Here is a 27,939-nt window from a genome sequence, read left to right on the forward strand (position 1 = left end):
AGATTTTCATGCTGGTCGTACATTTTGGGTTGTTATTTTGTACAAAGTTCACACAGCCGTGGGAAAGTCCCTTCCTGGTCAACCTTCCCCAACCCAGTTGCCCTCCAGGGCGGCGTAAACCCCATACATTTAAAGCACATGACTTCCCCACCACCAAAGAACAGTGGGAACTGTAGTTTGTTGAGGATGCTAGGAATTATAGCTCTGTGGGGGGTAAACTACAGTTCCCAGGATTCTTTGGGGGAAGCAATGTGCTTTAAATGTTTGGGGTGCATGCAGCCACAACGACTTGGAGTACAACTCTCATCAGCTGCAGGTGAGGCTGATGGGAGTTGTAGTCTTAAACAACAGGAGGGCACCAGGATGGGGAAGGCTGGTCTAGCAGGCAGTCAAACCACACTCCACCCCCATCACTAAGACAGGGAACCTTTATGCAAATAGTAATGCCCTCCTCACAAGATAAACCCACAGTGGAATCCGAATTGTACAGGTGGCACCACTAGAGAAAAAGGAGCAATAAAATGAAATGCATCAAGGGGCCACCAGGAAGACAGTGCCGTGGTACTCAAATGAGTGAGCCAAGTGGCACACAACAATCCTGGAAGGACAATACTGAGTCACCTGCCAGTAAGACTTGGGCAAGGTAAGGGGACCTTCCTTCCTAGCCCTAAAACTAATCTGTAAAAAGTCTCTAAAGCCCACTGCCAAACATTTTGTGCTGGAGGAGGTGTACATTAAAAGCCACATGAAAAGGCAAACATCTAGACACAAGTGGTCTACTCCATTTAAAGCAAGGGTGGGGAACCTCTGGCCCACAGGCAAAGTTTGGCCCACTGGGCCGTTCCTGGCAAACCATGCCTGCCTTCCCCACATCTGCCGTCATATGTGACATGAGATATGGAGCAGGCACCGCATGGCTTCAAAGGAACAACTGCGAGCTCAAAGAGAGCACCCAGTTGTTTCTTCACTAGGCGAAGGCATGCTCCTGCTGCCCACCAACTGATCTGGATGCCTTGCTCCAGGATCAGGAAAGGGTTTCCACTGAAATCCCTGGTAAAATGGAGAGAGGGAAAACCCCTCAATTTTAGCTGCAGTTTCAATGCAACCTCCTTCCTGATTCTGGAGCAAGCCTAAGAGGCTCATCACCTGACATCAGGTTCCCCACCCCTGTTTTAATGAAAAGATTAATCATTAAAGAACAGCTTTAATAAAGGAAAATGTGAGTAAGAGGCAGAGCTAGCCAGCTATTTTTCTAGCTGAAGAAGTGGGGCAGAAAATCACCTTGCAGTGGCTCAAACCACTTTCCTGTCTCTTGTGGTTGTCTAACTGCAATGAGCTCCATTTCCCTGCTAACGTGTCCACATTTGCCTGGCCTGGGGACAAATGACTCTGAATGCCATGCCTGGGCCAAAGATTTCATCTACCCAAGCAGTTCATGCTTCCCCAGAACCAATTCAAATGAGGACCAAACTAGGCGTGGTATTAATTGCGTGATTGCAATTTAATGTGTCTAGCTTTTAAAATGTAAATAGCATCTGTCAGGATTGGAACAGCACAGCATGTGGGAGAGGAGGGGTTTAGTCCTACTGCTCCACACACACACACACCGCAATCTGTTATTGCTAGTGGAAGGAATATTCTGTTGGTGCCAATGGACGCTTCCCTTCCTGGGTGAATACCAGTTTGGCGGAGTGTGTGTGTGTGTGTTAATCCAGACCAATGGTGTGTGTGTGTGTGTGGGTGTGAGTGTATGCACAGAGGAGACTGACATCTTCGACAGCTCCTTGAAAGTTCAGACTAAAACTCGGAGCAGATTCATTGCCCCATTGACATCAGAGCCACCAGACTCCACTGTGAGTGCGAGTTAGAATATCACAATCCTCACCACCACCACCACAATAGCTGCTGTTTAAATTTTTAAAACCAGGCACATAAAATTCAAACCTGCAGTTAACATCCCATCTCATTTGCCACCCTGGGCTCCTACTGGGAGGAAGGGTAGGATATAAATCAACTACCACTACTACTACTACTACTACTACTACTACTACTACTACTAATAATAATAATAATAACAACAACAAGAATAATTTGGCCCTCAGTGTTTATTGCTGCTTAGCCATGGACCATTTGCAAGTTAATTGTGAGCACAGATCAGCAGAGGCAACCTGCATGTTTGCCTTAGAGCAGTGAAAACTCTTTTTTTCAGCCTGAGGGCCGCATTTCCTTCTAGGGAATCATTTGAGAGCCACATGCCAGAGGTGGACAGGGCCAGAGGCGAATTTACAAATTTAATATGTAAATCTAAATTTAAAATATAAATTTTTCCTTTGTACAGTAGGCTAGCCTTTTCACATGCACGCCCATATCACCTCTATCCTCCATCCATCCAGCCACGCAAGAGGCATGATCCGAGTTCAAGGACACATTCTGGCCAGGCAAAAACATTTGCGGCGTGAAGAAGAGCCAAGGAGGCGGGTGGCATGGGGAGAGTTCCAAGGGCCAGACAGAGAGACCTGGAGGGCCGCATTTCTCCCCCAGGCCTGAGGGTTCACGCACCCCTGCCTTCCAGAGAAAAAGGATGAAGAGCCTCTGACTTTCCTTCGTAGCCACTCACCCAACTGTAACTGGAACATCTGCTCGTCCATGCCGTGTTTGTTTTCTGCCCAGCACTTCACCCCACTCTGAGCCAGTTCGGGGGTCACCTCCAAGGACAATTCGCTGATGACTCTGTTGCCAGAGACTTTCAGAGAGGGCTGGGAAGAAGCAAAGGATAGCGCTATTTGCAATTTTGCATGGGGCAGAATCTCCGTCCCATCTCTCCTTGCCTCACACCTAATTCGCTTTTGCTTCTACCTCTCCCTGCACAGCGGGTAATCTGGCACCACAGCACACACACCCACCTCCGTGCAGGAGTTATAATGAAAGGAGTCACAAAAGGTGATGTAGCATAGTGGTCAAGAGACTGAGCAGTTGGTCAAAAAAAACACACAAATTCTCTCTCACACACGCACACACACAGATCCCACCTCCTTATCTGCCATATAGAGATGAATATTGACCTATCTCACAAGGTTGTTGTAAGGATGTCAAAGGGCAGAACTATAGCTCACCTTGACCAATATGTGCTCCCAAACCTGTGCTTGCCAAGGTAAGGCAAAATGTGGGGTCAGGTGGGCAGGGCAAGCATAGGCAAGAATCAAGAGGTGGGGAAGAGTTAAGAGAGGGGCAGTGAACCTCTGGCCCACGGGCCAAACCTGGCCCCCAGGCCTCCCCATTTGACCTGCAACATCACGTGTGGGGTGACCAAGGGCAGGGCTTTAAAGGAACAATCAAGAGGGTGCCCAATTATTCCTTTGCTGGAGCAGTTGCGCTCCCAACTGCCTCTTAACTGGTGGTCGACAGGAGCACTGCGTTGCTCAAGCAGGAGGAAGAGTCCGCCACCGATTGGAAACGGCTGCTCTTTGAAGTTGCCCCATACTTCTCCTTTCCACCTCCCACATCAGAAGTGGAAAAGTGCAGCAAGGCTTGCAAAGCACAGGGCTGGCAACGCCCCTTGCGCTGCAGTTCCCAGGCTTGGGAACCCCGCCCAAGGGATTTTGCCAGGTGGGCAGGACAACCATCTGTCAATCATGTGATGGCATAATGCTGTTTGATTGACAGTTGAGTTGCCCCGCCCACCTGTCAAAAGTTGGCCCGTGAGGTCAAAAAGTTTCCCCAGCCCTGGGCTAAAGCATCCCCCCCTGAAAACTGCCCACCGCACATCTTTCCTTAGCCCTAACATTAGAGAGAGCTGGGAACCCTCTGTTGATTTCATAGCCTGTAGATCCACCCTGAGATAAATGTGAAGAGCTGTGAACCTTCTAAAGACGCTTCAATGAAATGTTATTGTGAATAAAGAAATGCATTTCTTGGTGGGAGTTAACACACCATCCTTTGAGGCATCCTGCTGATGGCATATGGCAGGGATTGGAAGCCTGTGTCCCTCCAGATGTTGCTGGACTGTGGCTCCCATCAGCCCCAGCCACCACAGCCGATGATCAAAGGTTATGGGAGCTGCGGTCCAGCAATGTCTGGGGGGGGCAGGTTCCCCATCCTTGGTGTGTACTGCCTTCAAGCCAATTCCAACTTATGGCGACCCTGTGAATAAGGTTTTCATGAGGCTGAGAGGCAGTGACTGGCCCAAGGTCACACAGTGAGCTTCATGGCTATGTAGGGATTTGAACCCTGGCCTCCCAGGTCCTAGTCCAATACCTTAACCACTACACCACACTGGCTCTATACACTGCAGGGAAAGGAGAAGGATTGGAGCAGGCTCAGCTTGTCACACAAGGATGAGAGAAGCAGCATCTATTGAAATTCCCTCTTTCTACCCCAGTTAAATGTACAACAGCCTTTTCCTCTCGTACATCTTGTTGCCTTTCATGACAGAACACCTGATTGTAAAATACTGCATATGATCCCGAGAGCCCTTCTGGAACTTACAGAGAACTCTCAGCTAAACTACAATTCCCAGGGTTCCTTGTGTGGGAGAAAGCGGGTAAAGCCACAAGAGAGACAGTTCCTGTACGTCCACTCACGACCTTGGCTTTTTCTTATAATCTCTGCCCCCTCCTTCCCCTCATCACAGCATACAAAGAGGCCGCCCACAGAGGACTCTTCCCATGCAGCCCAACAGCTTGAGATCAGCTGGGTATTAGGTATCAGGAGGGCACAAGGTAGGTGGGGGAGGGAGGGACCCCCAAATCAATGGTTTGCAAACATTCTTCCTTCAGGGAGGAACCCCTGCAAGCTTGCCATATAACATAGGCTTACGGGACACATGTTCCAGGGCACAGAGGCTGAGCACACACAGGTAGGGTGGCTAGCCTGGCCTGTTGGATCTTCTTGGGAGCTGGCAGGGAAAACATTAAGCACTCCCTTCCTTCCTCCTCTGTTGCAAATCACCTACTCCCTAGAAGCCTACTACTGTGGAATAGACCCAACATATGCTCCTCAAAACTGTGTCTAAAACACGTGAGCTCTCGTTTTCAGGGAAACTGATCTGCCATGACTGATCTCATCTATGAAAGCCCAGACCAGCTCCCAAGAAGTCACACGGGAACATATCCTGAAAGGCCTGGATGGCACAGATGGAAGGAAAGGCCCAGCCCCCTTCTGTGTTACAATTGCTCCATAACCCTTACCAATTGTCCACCTATGTTTCCTCAACAAAACTCACCTCCTCCCCAGTTATGCTCCACCTAATCTCCGGTTCAGGGTAGCCCAAAGCAGAGCAGGTAAACGTCACTTTCTGGCCCACACTCTGGTAATGGCTTGTGGACTGGTTCTTCTCCACCTCTGGCATTCCTGTTTGTGGGGGGGAGGAAGTCAGGACATTAGAAGCAGGACCCCCCAGGGGGACCCTCTATGCACCCAAAAACTTTTTAAGTTCTGGACCAAGAAAAAGACCAATTCTGCAACATGCACAGACAGTATCAATTTGCCCCTCTTCAGTCTAATGCAGGCCACATTCACACCCTACATTTATCCCACTATTATTCCACTTTAAACAGCCTTGGCTTTCCCCAAAGAATCCTGGAAAGGGTAGTATGCAAAGGGTGCTAACTGAGAGCAGTTAGGAGACTCCTGTTCCCTTCACATAGCTACAATTTCCAGACTGGTTTAACAGTCAGTTCCTTTTCCCAGCCCCGCCAACCCAAGCAGCTGGCTGGCTTCTCCTGCCGTGTAACCAGCTTGGAACGTTTCCCACCATACCTTCAACAACGACCTCAACGGTCTGGTTCCGTCGCAGCCCAGGGATGGTGGGCACAGACGCCTCGCAGGTGTACCTGCCAGCCATGTGGTAGTTCAGTGAATTCAGGGCCAATGTCTCGCCCTCTCCTACCTGCTCCTTCCCCTGAAGGAACATGAATAACAATCAGAAGACCGTTCTAATGTCTCTGGCTTTTGAAAATGCAGTTGCCTGCCTTGAGCCATCAACAAAGGACAGGATAAAAGTCTAAGGCTGTATACACACCACTTTGAAAGCATGTTCAGAGCAAATCTGCCCCCCCCCGAATCCTGGGAACTGTAGTTTGTTAATGGTGTCGGGAATTGTAGCTCCGTGAGAGGTAAACTACAATTCCCAAGATTCTTTTTGGGGGTGGGAATGTGCTTTGAAGGTGTGGTATGTGGGTTGCCTTCGTAAAATTAAAAACAAACGAAAGAGGGGAAGGTTGCTCTTTGTGTCACTGCCAACAGAAGCATCTTACCTTAAAAACAGCACCTGAAGCAGCATTTTCCAAGGATCTCCATCCTTATGTTTAAAATGCAAGTTTCTGTCCCTCAGCAGCATGTTTAAAACATGCAGGCAGTGTGTCTTTTTAAAAAGGCTCCAGGATCCAGGGTTTGAAGATTATATCTTCTGCCAGTTCTCCTACACAAGCCCCATTTATATGAACGGGAAGAAGCGAGTAGAGCTCCTTTTCATGAGTAGCTTTAGGTTTATTTTGCTAGCTCTGCCTTTTGAGTTGAGAGCAATTTCAGCTTGGCAAGTTGCAAATTTAAAGATACAATTATGTGAATGAAATGATCAGAGTCAAGACAGTGAAATAAAGATAACAGGCAGAGAGGGGAGAAGGGAAAAACAAACCCTTCACCACAGCCTGCCAAGGACTTCTGTGGCATTTTGGCTTTGCAACAGAGCGAGGACATGAACTGAGCCTCCAATAATGTTGCAAAAAGGGCCTGATAGCCAAGACAAACCCTTGTCCTTAACAGACAAAAGGTGCAATTCTGCTTCACTCTTATACCTGAAATGGTTCACTGTTAGGAAGTAAAAGTTGCCTCCCCCTCCCTTTCTGTTTCTGCAGGAGTCTCTGATCTGGGCATGCCTGGAAGCAAGTCCAGATCATCAATTCATGCAGAGATGCAGTGGGCAGCCTCTTCCAAAGAAGGGTCAAATCCTGCCATGTCTCTGCCTGGAGAGCAAGGATGCAGCAAAACAAGTCAGTGAGGGATCCACAACTGCACTCTTCCACCCTTTTTTAAAAAATGGAAAAAGCAATTTTTTAAAGTGGAAAATGTAGTCCTGATTCAGCTTGCCACCATAGCACTGGATAGGGTTCATCCTTTGTGCCCCCCACCCCTTGCACCATTTCCCCAGCTGAGATCACTATCATCATCCCCTCTGCCAACATAGCTATTTGACCCATGGGATAAAAAGCATGCAGGCATCTGTCCCCCTTAGGGGAAAGGCCGTACGTAGCTCAGTGAAGTACATGCTTTGCACATAAAGGGAGCCCAGGTTTACCCTTCACCATCTCCAACTAGAAGGGTCAAGCAGCAAGTCATGGGGAAAGACCCTCAGCTGAAAGCCTGGAGAGCCTCTGCCAGTCAGAGTAGACCATACTGAGGTAGGTGGATCAATGGTCTGATTCAGTGTAAGACAGCTTATCATGTTACTCTGCTGTTCTTTAAGGGTGTGTGTGTTCTCCAGTTCACACAGAAATCCATCAGGAAAATTATTATTAATATTAAGAATAATATTAAGAATAAATTATTATTATTACCATTTATCATTTATCATTCACTTTACACAAAGAAAGAGCCTCAAAGCGACTTGTCAGAAATAAAATACGCCACATAAAAACAATTTAAAACCAGAAACATTTAACAATGAGCAATACAAAATACATAAAAAGCCCATTCAACCACTTATGAATGAGTACAAGTCCTACCCGCCTCACTAAAATACGAGCACCACCATTGGAGGCTTAGTTAGCAAATGGCAAAGATGACAAAAAGGTCTTAGCCTGGCACCTAAAGACTAACAAAGATGGCACCAGGTGCATCTCCCTTGGGGGAGCATTCCACGGAACGGGGGAGCACCACTGAAAAGGCCTGCTGTTGTGTCGCCACCCTCCTATTTACATAGGTGGTGCTTGTGGAGGCTCCACCCACCTTCTTCCATGACAAGATGGGCCTCTGGGAGCCAGTACCAGAACAAGTAAGTTCAAGGCTTCCACCCAATTTTGCCATCACCATCTTGCTGGGGTTCAAGACAAGTGGGTCCAGATCTAAATTAGGGAACCAGAGGAGGGAGGGAGGGAGAGAGAGAGAGAGTTTGACAAAGATGAGGGTTTGACTTCTCCCCCCCCACAAGGCCCTGTTAGCCCCTCTCACAGCAGTCAACAGGGCACTCACAGTTGATGTGGATGGTGACCTCCTTCTCCAGGTCTACCTCATTGGGGCTGTCAAAGTCAAGCACCTGGCACCGGTACGTCCCGCTGTCAGCCTTCATCACGTGCGGAATGTGCAGGATTCCGTTAAAGTGGGACCCCAGGTCTATCTGGATATCTTCAGTCTGTACTTGCAGGGGAGGCAAAAGGGAAGATGCACCAAAGGTCAAGAGGGCCGCTTTGGTCTGATTGAGCAAAAACCGGCCTTAGGGCCAGAGAAGTGATTGGCTGCATCCTGCTGTAAGAAAGTGCACCCTGAAGCCTGTTCTCATTTTCTCAACTCTGTTGCCAGATCAAACCAAAACACGCGGATCACCTCAACCCCTGCCTCCCGCAGGAAGAAATCATTTGGGTAAAAGGCATGGATGGACCACGGTCAACAGTACCTGCAGTTTGGAGAAGATGTACTCAGGCGGGGGGTACCCGTCAGCCTCACAGCGCAGCTTAACAGCGTCCCCTTCCTTGATGACTTCTGGAGCATCCACTACAAACTGCACGTTCTCTGTGTAGTCTTGGGGGGGGGGGAGACAGAGGAAGGTCACATGGGTGGCACGTGACAGACATGTTTGTATTTATTTACACATTATTTGCATTTAGAAGATGCCTCATAAAAGAAATGCTTTAGGTGTCGTACAAGAGAGAACAATAAAACCTATACTACAATAAATATCCCCAACAAGCATAAACTAGCCACCATAAACAGCAAATACAAATTTACACCCAGCTCTTCTATGATTTATAACCAAAGGGCATGTGTATTTGAGGTTATACATTGCTTTTTTAAAAGTGGGATTCAATCCCATGCTGGCTAACTCACGTTGCACAACTACAGTTGACTGGGAACTTTTGTGCAGCAAATCCACTTCCCCAGAAGTTCGGACTTTTGGCGATAAGGGAAATGACAGAAAAATGGACTGGAAAGTGTGGGATAACACTTGGTTGATGCAACGTCATCTAGCCCTCCCACAAACAAACCTGGACGAATACTGGAGAAATACATCGTCTAGCTTCCCTGAAAGCAAATCACAAGAATGCTCAATAAGCTGATTACCTGGAAGCGCCCTCAGTCCCTAAATACTTACAGTGCAACGTGAGTTGGAAGGGGTCTGACTCCACGCTGTCAACTTTTCCGTGTGGCATCGAGTAGCTGACTTTGCAGCGGAAGGTGGAGTCCTTGTCAGCTTTATTCACACGTAAGTACAGCGTGCTGGAGACAGAGTGGAGCCCTGATGCCTCTTTCACCGTCCGTGACACAACATACAGTTCTGGGAAGGAGCACAGAAATATTGGTGAGGGCAGAGGAGGGCTGGCTGAAAAGGCTACAGGGGAGAACTGAGGAAATGGTACTACATAGGGGTTTTTCAGCACATACTTTGACAAATATATAAAAATCACACCTTCTGTGTAATTTCATTTAAGGATTGTGGTTCCACAGTTTTCAGCTGTGTCTGTTGGCATGTTTTAATGGATGTTTATTGTTCTGCTGTAAACCATTTTGTGCCTTGGGTATAGAGACATTTTGAGAAATAAAGTAGCAAAGATTATTTTTACAGGCCTACCTTACAGGGTTCTTGCAAGGATCTGTTGGAATGTGCTAATGAAGCACTTGGAAGGTACTACACTGATGCTAAATATTAATATTTAAAATTGCGACTTTAGAAACACAAAGTAAAGAAATGACACCTGGGTGTCGCTGATTGGAATATCAGAAGCCATTAAGGTATTTCCTTATGGACAGAAAGTTGGCATTTGATATTGACATAGCCCAAGGGTTCAGGCCCAGGGGCAGAATGCGAGATATGTGTGTTTGTGTAGGTACATAGAACAAAGCTAAGAGTCCTACCTGTTCCTCTGCCCACTTTTGCTGCTGGCCCTGCCCACCATGGGCATGCAGCCCTTGGAGGACTGTCCACAAGAGAACGTGGCCCTTGGGCTAAAAACAGGTTTTTCACCCTTGACATAGCCCAGCACATCCTCAAATCACACAAAGTGTTGGGGAAAGGAGCATTTTTACTTCTCCAGCTCTAATCTTGGGACATGGCCTGACTCAAAACCACAGGCAGCCCTCAAGCACAGAGCAATGTGAGATAAGGAAGAGAGAGAAGAGCTGTTTGTCCACTAGCGGGGGCTCCAAATTAGTCTCAAACTGGCACAAGGAGATTCTCAGTGGCAGCCAGGAACACATGCCTGGAAATGGGAGGGGAGGCAGCCAAGATTGTATCCATGTTTGCTGAATGAGAGCTGCGTATATCAGCATAGTATCAAGACAGCTGATGTCCTTGAAGGAAAGGCAACAACAGCCCATGACTTCCTTACCCTTGTTGCGCTCAGTGGAGGCATTCAGAGGGTGCTCATCTTTGTACCAGCTGATGGTTGGCACTGGGTTGGCATTTTTGCTTGTGCATGTTGCAATCTGGGGAGAAGAAAAGGCAAAAAAATCACTGCTAAGGTCTGGTCTGACAACTTTCCTTCACTCACCACTATACGTTCCTCCCACCTGAGACATTACTTAGCCTTCTGTCATTCCCTCCCACCTCATCAGCAGGAGATTTTGTACTCTGTGCTATGAAAAAAAAAAGGAAAGGAAAAGGTGAAATCTAAATTCTGCTTGGAGGAAAGCTGGATTCTACAACCTGCATAGATTATGCAATTTTCCTTCCTTTCCTCTGGTTTTGCTTTTTTTAGCCATAGGCCATAGCAAATGCAGTAAAATGCCTGTTGGCATAGACATAAAACAGAAAAATATCCATCTAAAAACAGTGAGATTTAAAATAAAATTATTCAAATTAAGTATGTTATCTCTTTCTTTCTTTTGTCATTTGTTCATTTCATATATGAATCACTTCACATCAAACATGGGTGGAGAACCTTTTTGGCCCGGTGGCCAAGATCTTTATCTCTCCTTACCCCCAGAGACCACCCACCTGTCATGGGGGTAGGAGGAGACAGTAACACATTACCAAGCAGGATTGAACTCTCTTCTCATCAGCTAATGAGTAAGGGGTTAAATCCTGCAGCTGTGTAATAAGATAAAACTCCATTTTTATGTAATAAATGTTGTAATATATTGATGGGAATTCCAGACATTTGACGTTTTCCCCCAAACCACGGCTTCCCATCAGCTGATGTCACTCTGATGGGCGGGTGATGTCAGCTGAAGGGGGTTGGGTGGAGTTCTGTTGGCCTCAAAGGCAAAAAAAAAAAAAGTCCCATCAACCAAATTGGACCCCCTGGCAGGCCAAGACTGGCCCGCTTGCCAGACATTTTCCACCCCTGCCATAAAACATCCTGAAGCCATTGACAATAAAAACATATATTAAAAGAGTTTCAGCTCCAATAGAGATACAGACTGGGATAAAAATCTCTACTTAAACGGTTTGTTGAGAAAGGAAAGTCTTCAGTAGGCACCAAAAAGATAATAGAGATGGTGCCTCCAAAGATTAGACAATGCCACACTAAAGGCCTGATTTTGCAGTGATCAGTTTTGCACAATTTGTTCTTTATGCTAATTATGGGGAGAGAGAAAACTATTTAGGGCAGTGAAGCCCAGCTTCTGGAAATTGGCAATCTTATTCAAGTTTCTCTTGAGATTCACCAGGCACTGCCCACACCTTTTGAAGCATAAGGACTAGAAAGTTGCTTTTTTAAATAATGGTAATTAAAATTGAGATATTCAGGCAGCTAAAGTCCAATGCCACATTTTGAGTCTTTTCCACATTCCTGGGAAATTGTGGCATACACATAACTATATACGATCTTTCCACTTAAGGGGAAAAGAGATTTGCACATGCAAGGGAAGCCTTAAATTCTCCTCATGCATCCTTAGAGAGCCCCATATGGGCACACCTTCAAGGCTGTTTTAGAAACTGGCATTGGGCCTCAGAATTTCTACCTCATATCTCCTGGAGATAATTTCACTTCAGTGCCAGGAGTGTGAATGGAGAAGGGGGGTGCACAGGATGTACAGAGTGCCCTCCCTTTGATGCTGGGGCATCATTGCCAGCCCTCCACCCCCAAGCTCCTGAGGTCAGGAAATAATGCTTTTAGGTATTTCAAGGTTCTATTTTATGTTTGTCTTCAAAAAATTGACTCCAAGGTATCACCTCTGAAGTGTCCTCTTCTGTCACTGAGAGGGTCCTGGTGTTAGGTGTGACCTCTGGGAGTTCAGGTGCACCTGTGAGGAAAGAATAGTAGTCACACAGGTATGGGGACAAGGTAGGGCCATAACAAGAAAGCATGATGATGATGATAATGATAGTAACAACAACATCTCTGCTGGTTTAAAGACTTGCCTTTTCCTGCCTGAACGTTCCTGTTTATTAAGCTTTTCCTCAGAGGACCACGAGAGATGGGGCCTTTTCAACAGTGGCACCAAAACTGTCGGAATTCCTTCCTAGGAAGGCCTACCTCCTCCCATCTTTATCATTGGCTTTAGACACCAGGCAAAGGCCGTTCTATTCCAGAGAGAGCTTTTTGGGACTCGCTAGGCATGTGTGCCATCAAACAATTATTCATTATTAATATTTGTTAAACTTGCCAGTCGCTTCTTACTGGAAAGGTCTCCAAGCGACTAGCAACATATTAAGAACATAAATATAAGTGCGTAATACCATACAACAGAACAAACAACCCCATAAAACAGTTACAAGAAGCATGACAGCACCCCAACACCATCTCAGTCTATCAAATGCCTGGAGAACAGATAAGCCTTTACCTGGTGCCAAAAAGATGTCAACGAAGTCTCCAGGCGGACCTCACTCACGACAGCATTCCACAAACAGCCACAGCTGAAAAGACCCTCTCACTTGTCACCACCCTCCAAGTCTCCCTCATTTATCACTGCTATGGCAGTCTTTATTCTGCTTTTTAAATTGCTGTTTTAACGTTGTTACTTTTAAACTCTTATTTTACATTTGTCAGCCTGATTGATCCACAGACTGAAAGGCAGGGTATTTTTTAAATAATAACCCGTAAACAAATTGCCACAGGCAGGTTGAAGCTTCTTAAAACACTGGCTTTTGTTCCAGGGATTGCCATCGTTGAACAATAAGATCACTAGTTGTGGGTAGCCTTCCTGGAAAGACGGCATGCTTGTCCTCTCCCAAACTTCCCCTGCCATGTGCAGTTATAGGGAGAAGATAGGAGGCTGCCTTATAATGGCTTGGACCCATTGCTTCATCTAGTTCAGCATTGTTCACAATGATGGGCAGAAGCTCTCCAGGGATTCAGACAGGGGACATGCCCAGCTCTACCAAGAGATGCAGATGCTCTACCACTGAGCTGCAGTCCTTCCCAAACAAGGTTTTAAAAAAACACCATCACTACTAGACAAACAAACCAGCAGTGCTTGATCAATCTGACCTGGATTCCAGGACCATAAATCTAACCCTTTATCAGAGAGGGGAGATGATCAGGTGCCGCTGTTTATTACCAAGGAAGGTATAGACAAACACAGCTGTTTCTCCCTGCCACTCCCATTTGTGTTTGCAGCTGCTTGGGATGTTGTTGCAAGCAACTGTTTGCTGCTCAAACGCAGCGGGGCCCAGCTCAACCTGGGCACACTGTGAAGAGACAGATGAAGACTAGAACGTGCAAGAGGCCCCAACATTAGGTGCTGGGGGGGGGGGAGTATAGATTGGCAAACCAGCAGGGAGGCACAATGGGAGATGCAGCAAGCCGTCTTTGCCAAAAGAAAGGAACTGGCATATCCAAGTGTTTTGCTGTGGGCAAGGAAACAGTTTCATAAGTAAAGGAATTACACATCATCAAGCAAAGGAGCAGTGGGCTGCTGGGGGAAAGAGGGCTATATTGCAGGGGGTGATGGAAAGACCTATATAGATGGATTGGGGAGATCAATCAGGGACGCAAAGAGATGGGTGGACATGGGCATTTCTTGCCAACTTGGAGCGGGAGCTGAGTGACCTTCCCCCCAATTCTGCAATGTGTTCCATTGATGTTCTGATCTACTGCATCCATAAAAATTATATATCTTTCCTGAGCAGGGCCGGCCCTAACATTGGGCAGGGTGAGGCTACCATGACACCAGCTTCTTATATTCTTTGGGGTGGGGAGTAGAGTTGTGGAGTTTATTGCTGGGTTGATACTGTGAATAATTTGACACTGCCGCTTATTATCTACAAAGTGCCAATGTGTATTGCTTATGACTGTGAACTGAATTTATATAACTGTTTTAAGTGTTTGTATTTCATGGATAATGGGTGGTATCCAAAGCTAGTTCTGCTCAGAGTAGGCCCACTGAAGTTAATAGTCATGGCTAACTTAAGAACATAAGAAAAGCCTACTGGATCAGACCAGTGGCCCATCTAGTCCAGCATCCTGTCCTCACAGTGGCCAAGCAGATGCCCATGGGAAGCCCACAAGCAGGGCTTGAGTGCAACAGCATTCTCCCCTCCTGTGGCTTCCAGCAACTAGTTTTCAGAAGCAGACTGCCTCTGACTATGGTGGCAGAATGTAGCCATCATGGCTAGTAGCTACTGACAGCCTTATCCTCCATAAATTTGTCTAATCTTCTTTTAAATCCATCCAAGTTGATGGCTATCACCACCTCTTGTAAGATCAAATTGTATAATTTAACTATGTGCTGTGTGAAAAAGTACTTTCTTTCGTCTGTCCCGAATGAATTTATGTTCATGGATTTCAGTGGATCTACTCTGAGTAAAAGTTAGTTGTATACAACCCTTTATGTTATATATTTATTTTATGCTGTTCATCATGGGTTCCATTCAACTGATCTTTGCTCAGAGTAGAGCAATGACCATGACTAGCTCACTTTGCCATATATGCCCATCTGTTTATTTACGCCCCGTTTTCTATCAATTTATTTATTTATTTATTGCACTTGTATACCGCCCCACAGCCGAAGCTCTCTGGGCGGTTTACAGCAATCAAAAACATTAAAACAAATATACAATTTAAAACACATATTTTAAAAACACAATTTTAAAATTTAAAACAATATAAAAACAATTTAAAACACATGCTAAAAAGCCTGGGAGAAGAGGAAAGTCTTGACCTGGCGCCGAAAAGATAACAGTGTTGGCGCCAGGCGCACCTCGTCAACAGGATCACTGAATGATTTAAAATAAACAAAAGCAGGGACCTGACAAATCACAACACATTTGGGAAAAGTAATAATTAGTGAAAACATCAATAAAACGCTGCAAGGGCCGGGGGGGAGGGGGGGAACAGCAGGCACAACAGCAGTGGGTCAATGCAACATAGTCATCAGCCTGGATGACAAGAAATAAAAACAAAAATGACAAGTGCAAATTAAAAGCCTGCTCAAACAACTATATGTTCAGGCTGCATATGCATGTCACAAAGCAGACTGAGGAGAAACCTGGTACGCTGCTCCAGTTCAAAAGTATAGGGGCCACCACTGAGAAGGCCCACTCTCTCGCGACCACCCTCCCAACCTCCACTGAAAAAGTGGGCACAGAAAAGAGCCTTCAAAGTAGGTAAGAAAACAGGTTGATACAAAACATGTTCATGTTTGGGCTACTAGCAAATATGATTTGATGCAAGCCAGGTGTTTAGGAATATCTTAGTCTGTATCCATGTCCCCCCCCCCCCGGCTCTCATTTCCTCATAGGTTACCATGGAGGTAGAGAGAACCAGCGTTATCATTAGGCAAGGTAAGGAAGGCTGCCTCATGCTGCAGATCTGAGGGTACTATAAGCTGTCAAAGATAGAGATCACGTGAAATATTTGACCGCCATTAGGGAATTTCTGCCTTTGGTACAAAAATATCTTGGGACATCTCAGGGCCTACATCTTCCTCTGAGCAAGGTTTTCAGAAGTTGGGAATGAGAATATAAAAATTGCATAAAAGGACTCAGGTGCTGGGAATGAAAATAAGCACTGCTTAGGAGCAATCTGGCCTTGTTGAGATTTTTGTTCTTATTCCTATTAAATACATATGGTGCTCTAAACAACTAACATAAGCAAAAAGAGCAAGACTCGGAGGTCTCTGTCTCCAAGGAGCTTGCAATCTAAAGTCCCATCCGCACTATACATTTAAAACATCATACTACTTTAAACAGTCATGGCTTCCCCCAAAGAATCCTGGGAAGTGTAGTTTGTTAAGGACGCTGATGGCTGTTAGGAGACCCTATTCTCCTCACAGAACTATAATTTTCAGAGTGGGTTAACAATCAACCCTTCTCCCAAAGGAACTCTGGGAACTGTAGCTCTGTGAAGTGAATAAGTGGCTCCTAACAACTCTCAGTGCCTTTAACGAACTACACTTCCCAAGATTCTTTGGTGGAAGCCATGACTGTCTAAAGTGGTCTGATACTGCTTTCAATGTATAGTGAAGACGGTGCCATAAAAAATTGAACCGCTAACCATTTGCTGCCTTTTCATGACACCCAATATCAGCTCACCTCACTCTACCTCAGTGCTAGAGTTGGCCCAGCAGAGAGTTTCAGACACAGGGAGAGCAAGTGTGGAACCATTTAAGTGAGCCAGGAGACTTTTGGGGTAGGCAGAGGGTGGTGTAGTTGGAAGAATGAAGGTCTGGGATGTGAGGGGGGAAACAAAGGCAAAAGGGGCAAGGCAAGCTGGGAAAGCATTTTAAAAGGGCAGGATATGGGGATATGGAGACTGTGCTGGACGTGGAAGGGGCCAAGGAAGCCCTTGAAGGTGTCAGAGGAAGAGTGGCGTTTCATGGCCTAAATGAAGAGAGAAGCGACAAACAGAATCTCACCGTACACCTTGAGTTGGGTCACTCCCGTTCCACTCCCTCCAGGGCCCGCTGTCACCCCACAGGAGAAGACTCTCTCATCAACCACCTCGGCCGCTTTGATGACCAGACTGTGGTTAGAGTTCATGGAGGCACGGTCTGTGTACTCTGTGCCTCGGTCCATCCCCTGTTGACCCTGGTCGCTGTAGGCCACACGCCGCTGCTCCCCATTCTTGTCCGTCTGGGGGTTGGTTGGTTTGTTTGGCCAAGGAGAAAGGATTGGTTACCACAGATGTCTAATAAGCCTTTCAGTGACATCAACCACCGTTATTTGCCCCCCCTTCCCAAACCCCACATACTCACGATGAACCACTCCACCAGGAGGGAGCCGTCGCCCCCCGACACTTTGTGCTCGCACAGGATGGACACCTGGTGGCCCAGCAGAACCTCCATCACAGCTGGGGCAAACACTTGCACATCTGCCTGGCATTCTGGAGGAAGCGGAAGGGAGGAGGGAGACAGAATGGATGGGTGAATGAAGGCCCATCAGAACAGCCCAGAAAACATCTTAAGACCCTGGCCAGCAGTGAGTTTTGCCAGAGGGAGGCTACTCAAAAGGGAGAGATTGGCCCAAGGCTCAGTTTCTGCCTGCCTGAGAGCCTCTCAACAATCCCCATAACCACAGCCACCGGTTCCTCCATGTCCCATGGAGGAAGTAAGACAACTTTTGAGTAAGTTGACAACTTTTGGGCTTCCTTTAGGGGGCCAGATGAAGCTCAGGGACTGCCAGCTGCTGGCCTCTATTTTAAGGGGTGTGTAGATGTTAACAGAGAGCCAGTGCAGCATAGTGGTTAGAGTGTTGGACTATGACCTGGGAGACCAGGGTTCGAATCCCCACACAGCCATGAAGCTCCCTGGGTGACCTTGGGCCAATCACTGCCTCTCAGCCTCAGAGGAAGGCAATGGTCAACCCCCTCTGAATACCGCTTACCATGAAAGCCCTATTCTAGGGTCGCCATAAGTCGGGATCGACTTGAAGGCAGTCCATTTCCATTTTTCAGATGTTAACAGTTTCTTCAGCGTAATCTTTACAAAGTGCTCAGTGCTGTACCCTTTTTTCCCACGTGAATGCAGCCTAAGGAAGGCATAGGGAATCTCAGGCCCAGGGGTCAAATGTGGCCCTCCGGGCTTCTCAGTGTGGCCCTCGGAACTTTCCCCAGGCCACACCTCTCCCTGGCTCTGCGTCACATCCCAAGTGTGTCCTTGAACTCTCTGATCATGCCTCTTGCTCCCCCAGAGGGAGGACAGAGAGGGGTGTGCGAGTGCGTGCAGAAGCTAGCCTCCTGCCCACAGGTAATCTTTACATTAATTGCTTGGCCCACTTTGGCCCTGCCCATCACTGGCACATGGCCCTCGGAATGCAGCCCTCAGGCTGAAAAAGATTTCCCAGCCTTGGCCTAAGAGGCATCACCACCCCGCAATGCCGGGCAGAAGAAAACAAGCCCATTTGTTATAGACACCATTTACTGAAAATGTTAACTGCCCAAAGATGCTTTTAATTACAATACAAAAATGCACGTTTTCAGATGCCGCGGTCATAAAAGCATACTTTTATTAGGGCCACTGGCTCATTCCAAGGTTTAAATCCTAATGGTGGCACTTTTAATAATAGATAAGGACAATGAAGTTAGCACTGATACAGCTCTTGCAAAGTGTTTTTAAAAGTGCTCCATCTTAGTCATCCTCAAAGAGAAGATCCTGCAAGGTAGACAGTTATTGCAAGTTGGACGGTGAGGAAAAAGAATGGGAGATTAGTTATTGGCCCAACGCCATCTAATAAATTCAGAGTCAAGAAGAAATATGAACCTGGGCCTTCCTGGCTCACAGCACATGTTCTTATCCACGATGTAACACCAGCTTTCCCGAGCTCTGGTGGCAGCCTGCCCTTCCTCTGTTTTTTAAATTGTACCCCTCCCCCCACAACAGAAGAAAAAATATACTAAAATTGGCAGCTCATCTTTATCACAATGAGTAACTTTCCTGAAGGGAAGAAAAGCAGCCTCCTAAAATAATGCAATTAATTTTTCATCTCTAAATACTTTGAATTGAACCGTATGAAACTTGTTTCACACTGACTTATGATTCATGCAACATTTTTGGCTGCAGATCTGAGGCCTGGTCCTAGTGCCAGTTGTAGAATTGGGGGGAGGGGAAGGTGATGGGTCTTAATACAAAAAGCCCTCAGCGGACTCTCTCCTTGCCAGTGTCACCACTTCCCATTCTGATGGGAAGGGCGAGAAATTTGAGTTTGCATTTTAATGAGAAACTAATTTGCCCTTCTTGAACCAACACATGAGCCTAAACACAATTAACATTTGAAATTCACACTTCACCAAATTTTGTGATGCAGTTCTCCAACCAAACCTCATGTACAAAAATGCATACATGAGGGGAAAGTGTGCATAAAAATGCATATATATTAGGGGAGATTGCTTGCAAAAATGTGCATATTTGTAAAAACTGTGTACAAAAATGTGTATATTAAGGAGAAATTTGTACTAAGACACTGATGAATTTTCATGAGAATTTTTATATTTTCAAAATCACACACTGCTGCAGAAATATGGGGAGCTGAATTTAAGACTGGAAAACGGAGAAACAAAGAGAAACCAGAATTGACAGATTTGTCCATCTCTCCCCATTTACTTGCCCTCTACCCCTGGGCCCAATCCACCCCTTTGCCCAGGAGGGGAGGACAAGGCGAGGGAAGGTTCCTCGTCCTCCTCTTTCCTAGTGTGACTGCTCACACGCTTGGAGAGAAAAGGTCCAAAAGGCATCAGCTGCAAGGAGGAGAAGCAGGGTCAGGAGGCTTCTGAGAATCAGCAATGGGACCCCTGCCGGGGGTGTGGGCCTTAGCAGGTACCCAACGGTGCCAATTCCTGGCTCTGCCTGGTGTATACATCCAGCAAAAGGAGAAGCTCAAGTGGAATATACCACTTCAGGCTGCATGTAGAAGGTGCCAGTTTTGAATGCTCCCTCGTGTAAACAACACCCCTCCCCGTAAGTAAAAACAAAACAAAACACCAACACAGCATCAAGCCAGTCCACTCAGAGCTGTGCTAAGTCCTGTGCTGTCAGCAAGTCTTCCATGTAGGAGAAAAATAAGCCTCCACCTGCAACATGAAGTTGCACAGCCCATTCTATCTGCCACTTCAGCCCTCTATTCTTCTCCCCACCCCCCCATTGTGCTGTCTGCTGCCAGTGGGAAGATGGGCAGCTTCGGTCTCCTTGCCATGCTTCAGGAAGAGTGTTTCAGTTAAGTCGTTTTAGACTCTGGACTTAACACTTTTACCAAAGAGGGGTGGGGGTGCGCTTTACAGCATAATGCGCACTGCAGCGTTTGCCACCTTGGCGCCCTCCAGATGTTGTTGGGCTGCAACTTCCATTAGCCTCAGCCAGCTGATGGCAGCCATAGTCCGACAACAGGGGTGGGGAACCTTTTGCATCCCGAGGGCTGCATTCCCTTTTGGCAACCTTCCAAGGGCCACATGCCAGCCGTGGGCAGGGCCAGAGGCAAACGTGGGCAGAGCAATGAATGTCAATATTATCTGTACAGTCAGTAGGCTCGTTTCTGCACACACTCACACACCCTCTCTGTCCGCCATCCAGGGAAGCAAGAAGCATGATCAGAGTTCAAAGGCGCATTCCAGCCAAACAAAAACACTCCAGATGTGAAGCAGAGCTAGTGATAGGTGTGGCCTTGGGAGAGTTCCGAGAGCCAAACCAAGAGGTCTGGAGGGCCACATTTCTGCACACTGCAGTACTGCTTCCCTTACTTTAGAATGTGTTAAGGCAGCCCCGCTGCATTTGAGGGCCCTTCCTGCTCATTCAGCTGAGTGAGAACCTCCATCTCCTGCTCTGACACCACCACTGTCCAAGAAAGCCCTTTGCACTCTCTCCTGTTCCCAGGGCCCAGAGAGCAGAACTGGCTGAAACTATCCTCACGGAACTCAACAAAGGTTTTTCTTATCGCCAGTTTCCCCCCAGCTCTTGAGCCATGCTTCCACAGGCAAACTCACCCTCCAGATTTGTGAGCTCTGCAATAGGACCGCAGAATGTAGCTCTCGTGCCCAGCTCCTCTTTCCTCAGCCTTTCTAAAAATATCTACGGCTGGTTCTCTCACTCTGCTGCCGTGACTTGGAAGCAGGCAAGGCCCAGGGCAGTTTGGCTTTAAATGGAACACACTATCCTTTTATTCTGCACTCACTTGCCGCTTAATGTTTCTGGTTCAGAAGCCACATCCTTTGCAATATCCACCAACAATCTCCAACTCTAAGTTTAAAGTCCCAAAGGTATGCTGCCGCAAACTCTTGAGTTTCACTATTTGAATAAATTAGGTAATGTGTAGTATCATTGTTTGCCCAATTTTCTCACTCTGTGTAGGTTTGTATTCAGGTACCAATGAATACCCCTCAAAATATTATTTTTATTATATTAATAACCCTTCCAAATATATTGTATTTTCTTCTTTCATATGGAGCCCAACAGCCCTGCTAGCCTATACAGAGTTTATGAGCAGCCCTGCAATAATAATAATAATAATAATAATAATAATAACAACAACAACAACAACAATAATAACAATAATAACAATAATATTTAATTTGTGTGTCGCCTATCTGGCAATTGCACACTCAGCCACCATCTAACTGCAAACAACAGGGGGAAAAACAGCAGCATAATGGAGAGCAAGCCCTAACCACAGTTTGCTGATTCAGATGTCATAGCAAACTATGGTTAGCTCTAAAAAAGGAACAGGAAAGGGAAGCTGCACACAAGGATGGGAGAGGGAGTGTGCAAACCCATAGCTCACTTCCAATTCTCCAAACCATGGTTTAGGACAGTGATCCCCAAACTTTTCCCCCCACGGTCCACTTGAAAATTGCTGAAGGTCTTGATCGACCAGTTAATGGTTTGGACCACAGCGTGGGAACCCTTGGTTTAGGGAATCATTTGAACTGAGCAATGGGCCATTTTCATCATAAACACTATTAATCACAGTTTAGTGTTATGTGCATGAGCTGTAGCAAGACTGATTTCTGCAGCTATTAAGAGAAGGTGGGAAGCATCCACTTCCATTTTTAACTCAACACAGTTCACTGTTCCATCCAGATTTTGGGAGCTTAATTTACTATAAAACAAGACAGGCTCATAAACCTCTGATTCTGGGTTGTTTGAACAAACCATAGTTTAAACTATAACGCAACAACCTTTCCCTGGAGTTCAGATGTAACACAGAACCATCGCACATTCTTCCCATCTCCTCATCATGGCTGCCCCAGAGTAGGAGATGGGAGGGGGTAGTACCTGAGCCCCTGGCTCACACATGTAACACTAAGCTATAATTTAACATCACATCCAAACTGGCCCCCTGTAAGGCAAACACATGTGTGCTTTTGCAGACTTTTGAAAAATATTTCAAGTGAGTGTTTCTAAAATTCTTTGAAGTGGGAACAGTCCATTACACACACACACACACACACACACACACACACACACACACACACACACACACACACACACACACACACACACACACACACACACACACACACACACACACACACACACACACACACACACACACACACACACACACACACACACACACACACACACACACACACACACACACACACACACACACACACACACACACACACACACACACAATGGGTGCGAATTTCAGCTCAGATAGCATTTCAAATTTGCACTTTCTGAAACAGTATGAGAACGGAAACACAGCCATCCTTAAAAATTCAAACTTAATTGACTTTCGTGCTGCAGGTCGCCGACCAAACTATGTTTACAAAAATCCATATATTAAGGAAAGTGTGCATAAAAATGAATATATGGGTAAAAATAACATGCAAAAATGTGTTTTATGACAAGAAACGGCTTGTAAAATGTGTACATTTGTCAAAACTGCCAACAAAAATGTGTTTATTAAGAGAAATCTGTACTAAAATGCTGGAGAATTTTGATGAGGACTTAAAAAAACCCTCACAAAACGTTGCATAAATGTGGAATACTGAATTTAACATTGAAAAAATGAGAAACTGAGAGAACTGAAATAGACAGATCTTCCATCCCTACCCCCCCCCACACACACATACATATATCAAGGTGGCTTTCTCTGTTACACTGCATACTGTAATTTCCCATTCAAACAGGGCAAGCATGCCCCTTTCCCCCTGTCAAATGTCAGACAGTTATTATATGCCTTTAGCCTCACTTAAGGCAATCTTGAATAAAAAATGTGCTGGGGGGAGGGCAGCGGGCAGGAGGGAGAAGAGGAGAAATAAAGCAGCTCTTTGGTATTGTGTGGGTGGGGATGTGAAAGCAGGGAGAAATCGGTGATATGAAAGGCCCACAGCGAAGCAAGCCGGCAGCTGCTTGAGATTCCAGGCTGGCGCTGAGGGCTTTGTTCCAGGATGAGCCCCTCCAAATGAGGGGAGGGGGGAGCCAGCTTTCATCTCCCAGTTGGGTAAGGGAAAGGAGGGAGGATTCTGGCAAGGCAGAGTGCCCAGAAACTGCTCAGCGCCAGGGAACCCGCTGGGAAACCCAAAGACATTGATTCATAAACACTGATGCGCAGACAGAAGGTTCCTCTTCACATAGCATCTCAAACCAAGACAGATTAGGAAATTCTGGAGGTCCCTGCTGGAAAAGCCAAATCCTTAAGCGTACCCAAAGTTAGACATAGCGACTGGAATATGAGAAGGTCCCCCCCATAAGAGACTTGCTGAGAAGGGAGAAACTTATTCAGGCTGCAGAGCAGGCAGGCAGGTGCAAGGCCTAGTTGCAGGAAGGGCCAGCAAGATCTAAAGGCTGTTGGCCAGATTCAATGGCTAAAGAAAGACAGAAGTCTTTCCAGAGTTGAAAATGGTGCGGCAGAGGCATCTTTGGCCTTGGGGTACATACCACACACACACAACGTTCTTTTGCTGCCCTGGGTCAAGCAGGATTTTCAAATTAAGACCTGCTCACTAGGGGTGAAGTACCTTGGATAGCTCCTTGAAAGTTTGGACTAAACTCTGGAGCAGATTCCACTGCCCCACTGCTATGACACCACCAGCCACCATTGCCAGGGTTTGATCCTGGGACCTTCTGCATCCAAAGCATGTGACAACCACAGAACACAACATGACCATTTTGGAAATACCCACTGATATTATGGAGGATGTTTTACCACCTTTCTGAGAGCTGATTAGGGTGCCCAGGCAAGCAATTGTGTAGCTGAAGGAATCTGGGCAGGTGGAGCTTATTTATCTTATTAACAACCCAATGTGCCCAGGGCAGATCTCAGCAATATATAATGTTATATATCCCCCTCACAGGTTAAAAAAAGGCAGGTTAGCCAAAAGAGACAAGTTAAAAGCAGATAAAATTAAAACAGCCCAGGGACTTCTAGGATGAAGCTGCTGCTCAGATCACCATAGGCAAATTTCATCATAATTGTATATAGTATAATATATAATATTGACAAAAATATATATTATTGAAAGCCAGTGTGGTGCAGTGGTTTGAGAGTCAGACTGGGACCTGGGAGATCAGGTTCAAATCCCCACTCGGCCATAAAGCTCACTGGATGAACTTGGGCTAGTCGCTCTCCATGAGCCTAGTTTACCTCACAGGGTTGTTGTGAGGATAAAATGAGGAGGGAGAGAACTATGTTTGTATGCTCCTTTGAGCTCCTAGGAGGAAAGGTGGGATATAAATATTTTTTTTATTATCATCACCATCATCATCCCAACAGCTAAGCCAATGACCTCTCACCTCAACTATTTCTGGCTGTCAAAAGCCAATCTGAATTTTTAAATAAACGGACCCAGAATTGTCAACAGTTGGGGGGTGGGCGCCATGTCTGCTGAAATTACTTTTCTAGACCACAGCAGAAGGTGGATCGGGATTTACTGGTAAATCTCGGAGTGATTTGTAATAGATCTGGAAGGGTTTCCGACTTCTAGTTATTTTACAATGGCAACCACAAAGCGGCTTTTTCTATGTAAATTAAGCTTTTTCTATGTAAATTAATAACAACAACAACAAAAAGCTAACCAGGAGGGGGCTTATGTGCAAAAGGGTTGTGAGTAGAGAATTTTGATTCAGTTCACATTTCAAGCCGAATCTATCAAATGTGCCTTTTATGAAACAATATGAGAACTGAAACATAGTCATCCTTCAAAACTTGCAGTTTGCCAACCAAACAATGCTCACAAAAATGCATATATTAGGGGAAAGTGTGCATAAAAATGAATATATGAGTGAAAATAACATGCAAAAATGCTTTATGTGTACATTCATCAAAACTGCAAAAAAATGTTTATTAGGAGAAATTTGCACCAAAATGCTGGAGAATTTTCATGAGGACTTTAAACAAAAAAATCACATATTGCTGAAGAAATGTGGGGGACTGAATTTAAGACTGGAAAAATGAGAAATGGAGAGAACCAAAACTGGCAGATCTGTCCATCCCTCATTGTGTTTTGTTGTTGTTGTTGTTATGTGCCTTCAAGTCGATTACAACTTATGATGACCCTCAGCGACCTCCAATAGCATCTGTCATGAACCACCCTGTTCAGATCTTGTAAGTTCAGGTCTGTGGCTTCCTTTATGGAATCAATCCATCTCTTGTTTGGCCTTCCTCTTTTTCTACTCCCTTCTGTTTTTCCTAGCATTATGGTCTTTTCTAGTGAATCATGTCTTCTCATTATATGTCCAAAGTATGATAACCTCAGTTTCATCATTTTAGCTTCTAATGATGGACTGCCTTCAAGTCGATCATGGTAAGCCTTCCTCTGAGGCTGAGAGGCAGTGACTGGCCCAAGGTCACCCAGTGAGTTTCATGGCTGTGTGGGGTTGAAACTTTGGTCTCCCAGGTAGTAGTCCAACACTCTTAACCACCATATCCCACTGGCTCCAATGATAGTTCTGGTTTAATTTGTTCTAACACCCAATTATTTGTCTTTTTCGCAGTCCATGGTATCTGCAAAGCTCTCCTCCAACACCACATTTCAAATGCATTGGTTTTTCTCTTATCCACTTTTTTCACTGTCCAACTTTCACATCCATACATAGAGATTGGGAATACCATGGTGTGAATGATCCTGACTTTAATATTCAGAGATACATCTTTGCATTTGATTTGCATCTTTGCCTCATTGTGAGCTTAGCTCAATAAAGGCACTGAAAACAATTCCCTAGGCTTTAGAATGTACTCAGACGCACTGTTCTTTCATTTTGACTGTATGTCTTTTGCATGTAACTCTTGACTGGTAGATCCTGGGGTTATAGTAAAACGTGAAGTAGATCCAACAAGTCAGAACTCTGCCCACCCCTGTTCTAAACAACTATTCAGAGTTCAGGAAATCCTTGGATTTATTTACATGTTGCCACCCTAGTGGGGGGGGGGGATGGGAAGTGAGAACACAGCAGCTCAGAGATGGAAGAGAAAACAAAATTAAAATTAAGAGCACAGCAGGAACAGTGACGCCAAATCAAAAGCTTTTTGCTCCTGGCATTATTCAGATGTGAACGCCTTTGTGCTGAAGGACCAGCAGCACAGTCAAACAATCCTGTAGCAAAGAAATGCATAAGCAGCTGGGCTGGTAACTTAAAAAGATTTTAGCTGCAAGGCTAATCATTCCCAAATATCCTCCCACCTACACCCTTCCTACGTATGACTCTTAACTAGCACTTCTTTGGTAAAAAATTAGGTGCCGGTACTTATACCTTGAAAAAAGTACCATGGGTGCCAGCACAAAATGGCTGGCATAGGCAGCAAAAAAAGAGGCGACGGTACTCCTTGTCAGTCAGTACTGTCACAAAAAAATCCCTGCTCTTAATCCTTCTCTTTTTACTACTGCTTCTCAGCCCTGTCTGCACTGTACATTTAAAGCAGCCTCATACTACTTTAAACAATCATGGCTTCCTGCATGGAATCCTGGGAAATGTAGTTTGTTAACAGCTTGGGACCAGGAAACCTGAAAGACCGTCTTACCCCTTCTATACCCAGCCGATCACTGCGCTCTGCAGGTGAGGGCCTCCTGCAGATACCATCTTATCAGGAGGTCCATTCTGCACAACATAGGAAACAGACCTTTAGTGTGGCGACACCTACCTTGTGGAATTCCCTCCCCTTAAATATCTGTTATCTTTCTGGCACCTTTTGAAGACTTTCCTCTTTCAACAAGCCTTTTAAGTTGAGACCTATCCCAGTCTGCGTCTGTGTTGGAATTGCTTTCTAATATGTTTTTTTTAAAAAATATATGTTTTTTAACCCTTTTTAAAAGATGTTTTTAAAGCTTTTTAAAAAAATGTTTTTAAAGTTGTTTTGTTTTGGTGTATTTTAAGGTCTGTTTTTATGATGTTTTAATGTGTTTTTAGCGCTTTTGTTTGCTGCCCTGGGAGGTATAAATCAAATAAATAAATAAAGGGTGCTGAGAGGATACTCCTCTTCCCCTCACACAGCTATAGTTCCCACAATAGTTTAGCAATCAGTCCCTCTTCCCATTGAACTCTGGGAGCTGTAGCTCTGAGAGGGGGAGAGGGATCTCCTAACAACTCAGCACCCTGAATGGATGCACAAGTGCCATAATATGAAAATCACAGGCCCATGGCTTGGGCCTCATTAGCCTGCTCAGTAATCCAGTCCTGGTCAAGGCGGCTTCAGTCTTCAGCATCGGAAAAAAGTAAATCAAGGGAGGGACTAAGTATCCTGGTTTGTTCTGACACCTTTGTACAAAACCACCTGACCATAGTTTGAGAACCTCTCACATACAGTACTGGATTAGATGTACCAATGTCTGCTCTCAGTATATAAGGCAATTACATATGCTGATATAAGGAGGTGGAGGAGAGACTCATAGCAAAACGACATTAAGACATGGTTCTCATAAAAAGAATTGTGTGTGTACTTTTGTTTTTGTTTTTTAAATACATATCTTAGAC

The 27,939-nt window shown here is 45.6% G+C and overlaps 1 protein-coding gene across 1 annotated transcript in view; it reads right to left on the reverse strand.

Annotated features, from left to right (window-relative positions):
* Positions 1-27,939, reverse strand: part of BCAM (basal cell adhesion molecule (Lutheran blood group)) — a 66,262-nt gene that overhangs the window by 12,226 nt on the left and 26,097 nt on the right. Inside the window, exons 2-12 of the mRNA XM_061597878.1 lie at positions 17,290-17,417; positions 16,951-17,167; positions 12,326-12,396; positions 10,539-10,635; positions 9,305-9,487; positions 8,609-8,733; positions 8,188-8,347; positions 7,945-8,060; positions 5,758-5,899; positions 5,222-5,349; positions 2,618-2,756 (exon numbers count right to left, since the gene is read on the reverse strand). Of these exons, the coding sequence (XP_061453862.1) occupies positions 2,618-2,756; positions 5,222-5,349; positions 5,758-5,899; positions 7,945-8,060; positions 8,188-8,347; positions 8,609-8,733; positions 9,305-9,487; positions 10,539-10,635; positions 12,326-12,396; positions 16,951-17,167; positions 17,290-17,417 (1,506 nt within the window). The remainder of the gene's footprint in view (positions 1-2,617; positions 2,757-5,221; positions 5,350-5,757; positions 5,900-7,944; positions 8,061-8,187; positions 8,348-8,608; positions 8,734-9,304; positions 9,488-10,538; positions 10,636-12,325; positions 12,397-16,950; positions 17,168-17,289; positions 17,418-27,939) is intronic.

The sequence above is a fragment of the Rhineura floridana genome, chromosome 15 (genome assembly GCF_030035675.1).
Source record: "Rhineura floridana isolate rRhiFlo1 chromosome 15, rRhiFlo1.hap2, whole genome shotgun sequence".
Classification (NCBI taxonomy): domain Eukaryota; kingdom Metazoa; phylum Chordata; class Lepidosauria; order Squamata; family Rhineuridae; genus Rhineura; species Rhineura floridana.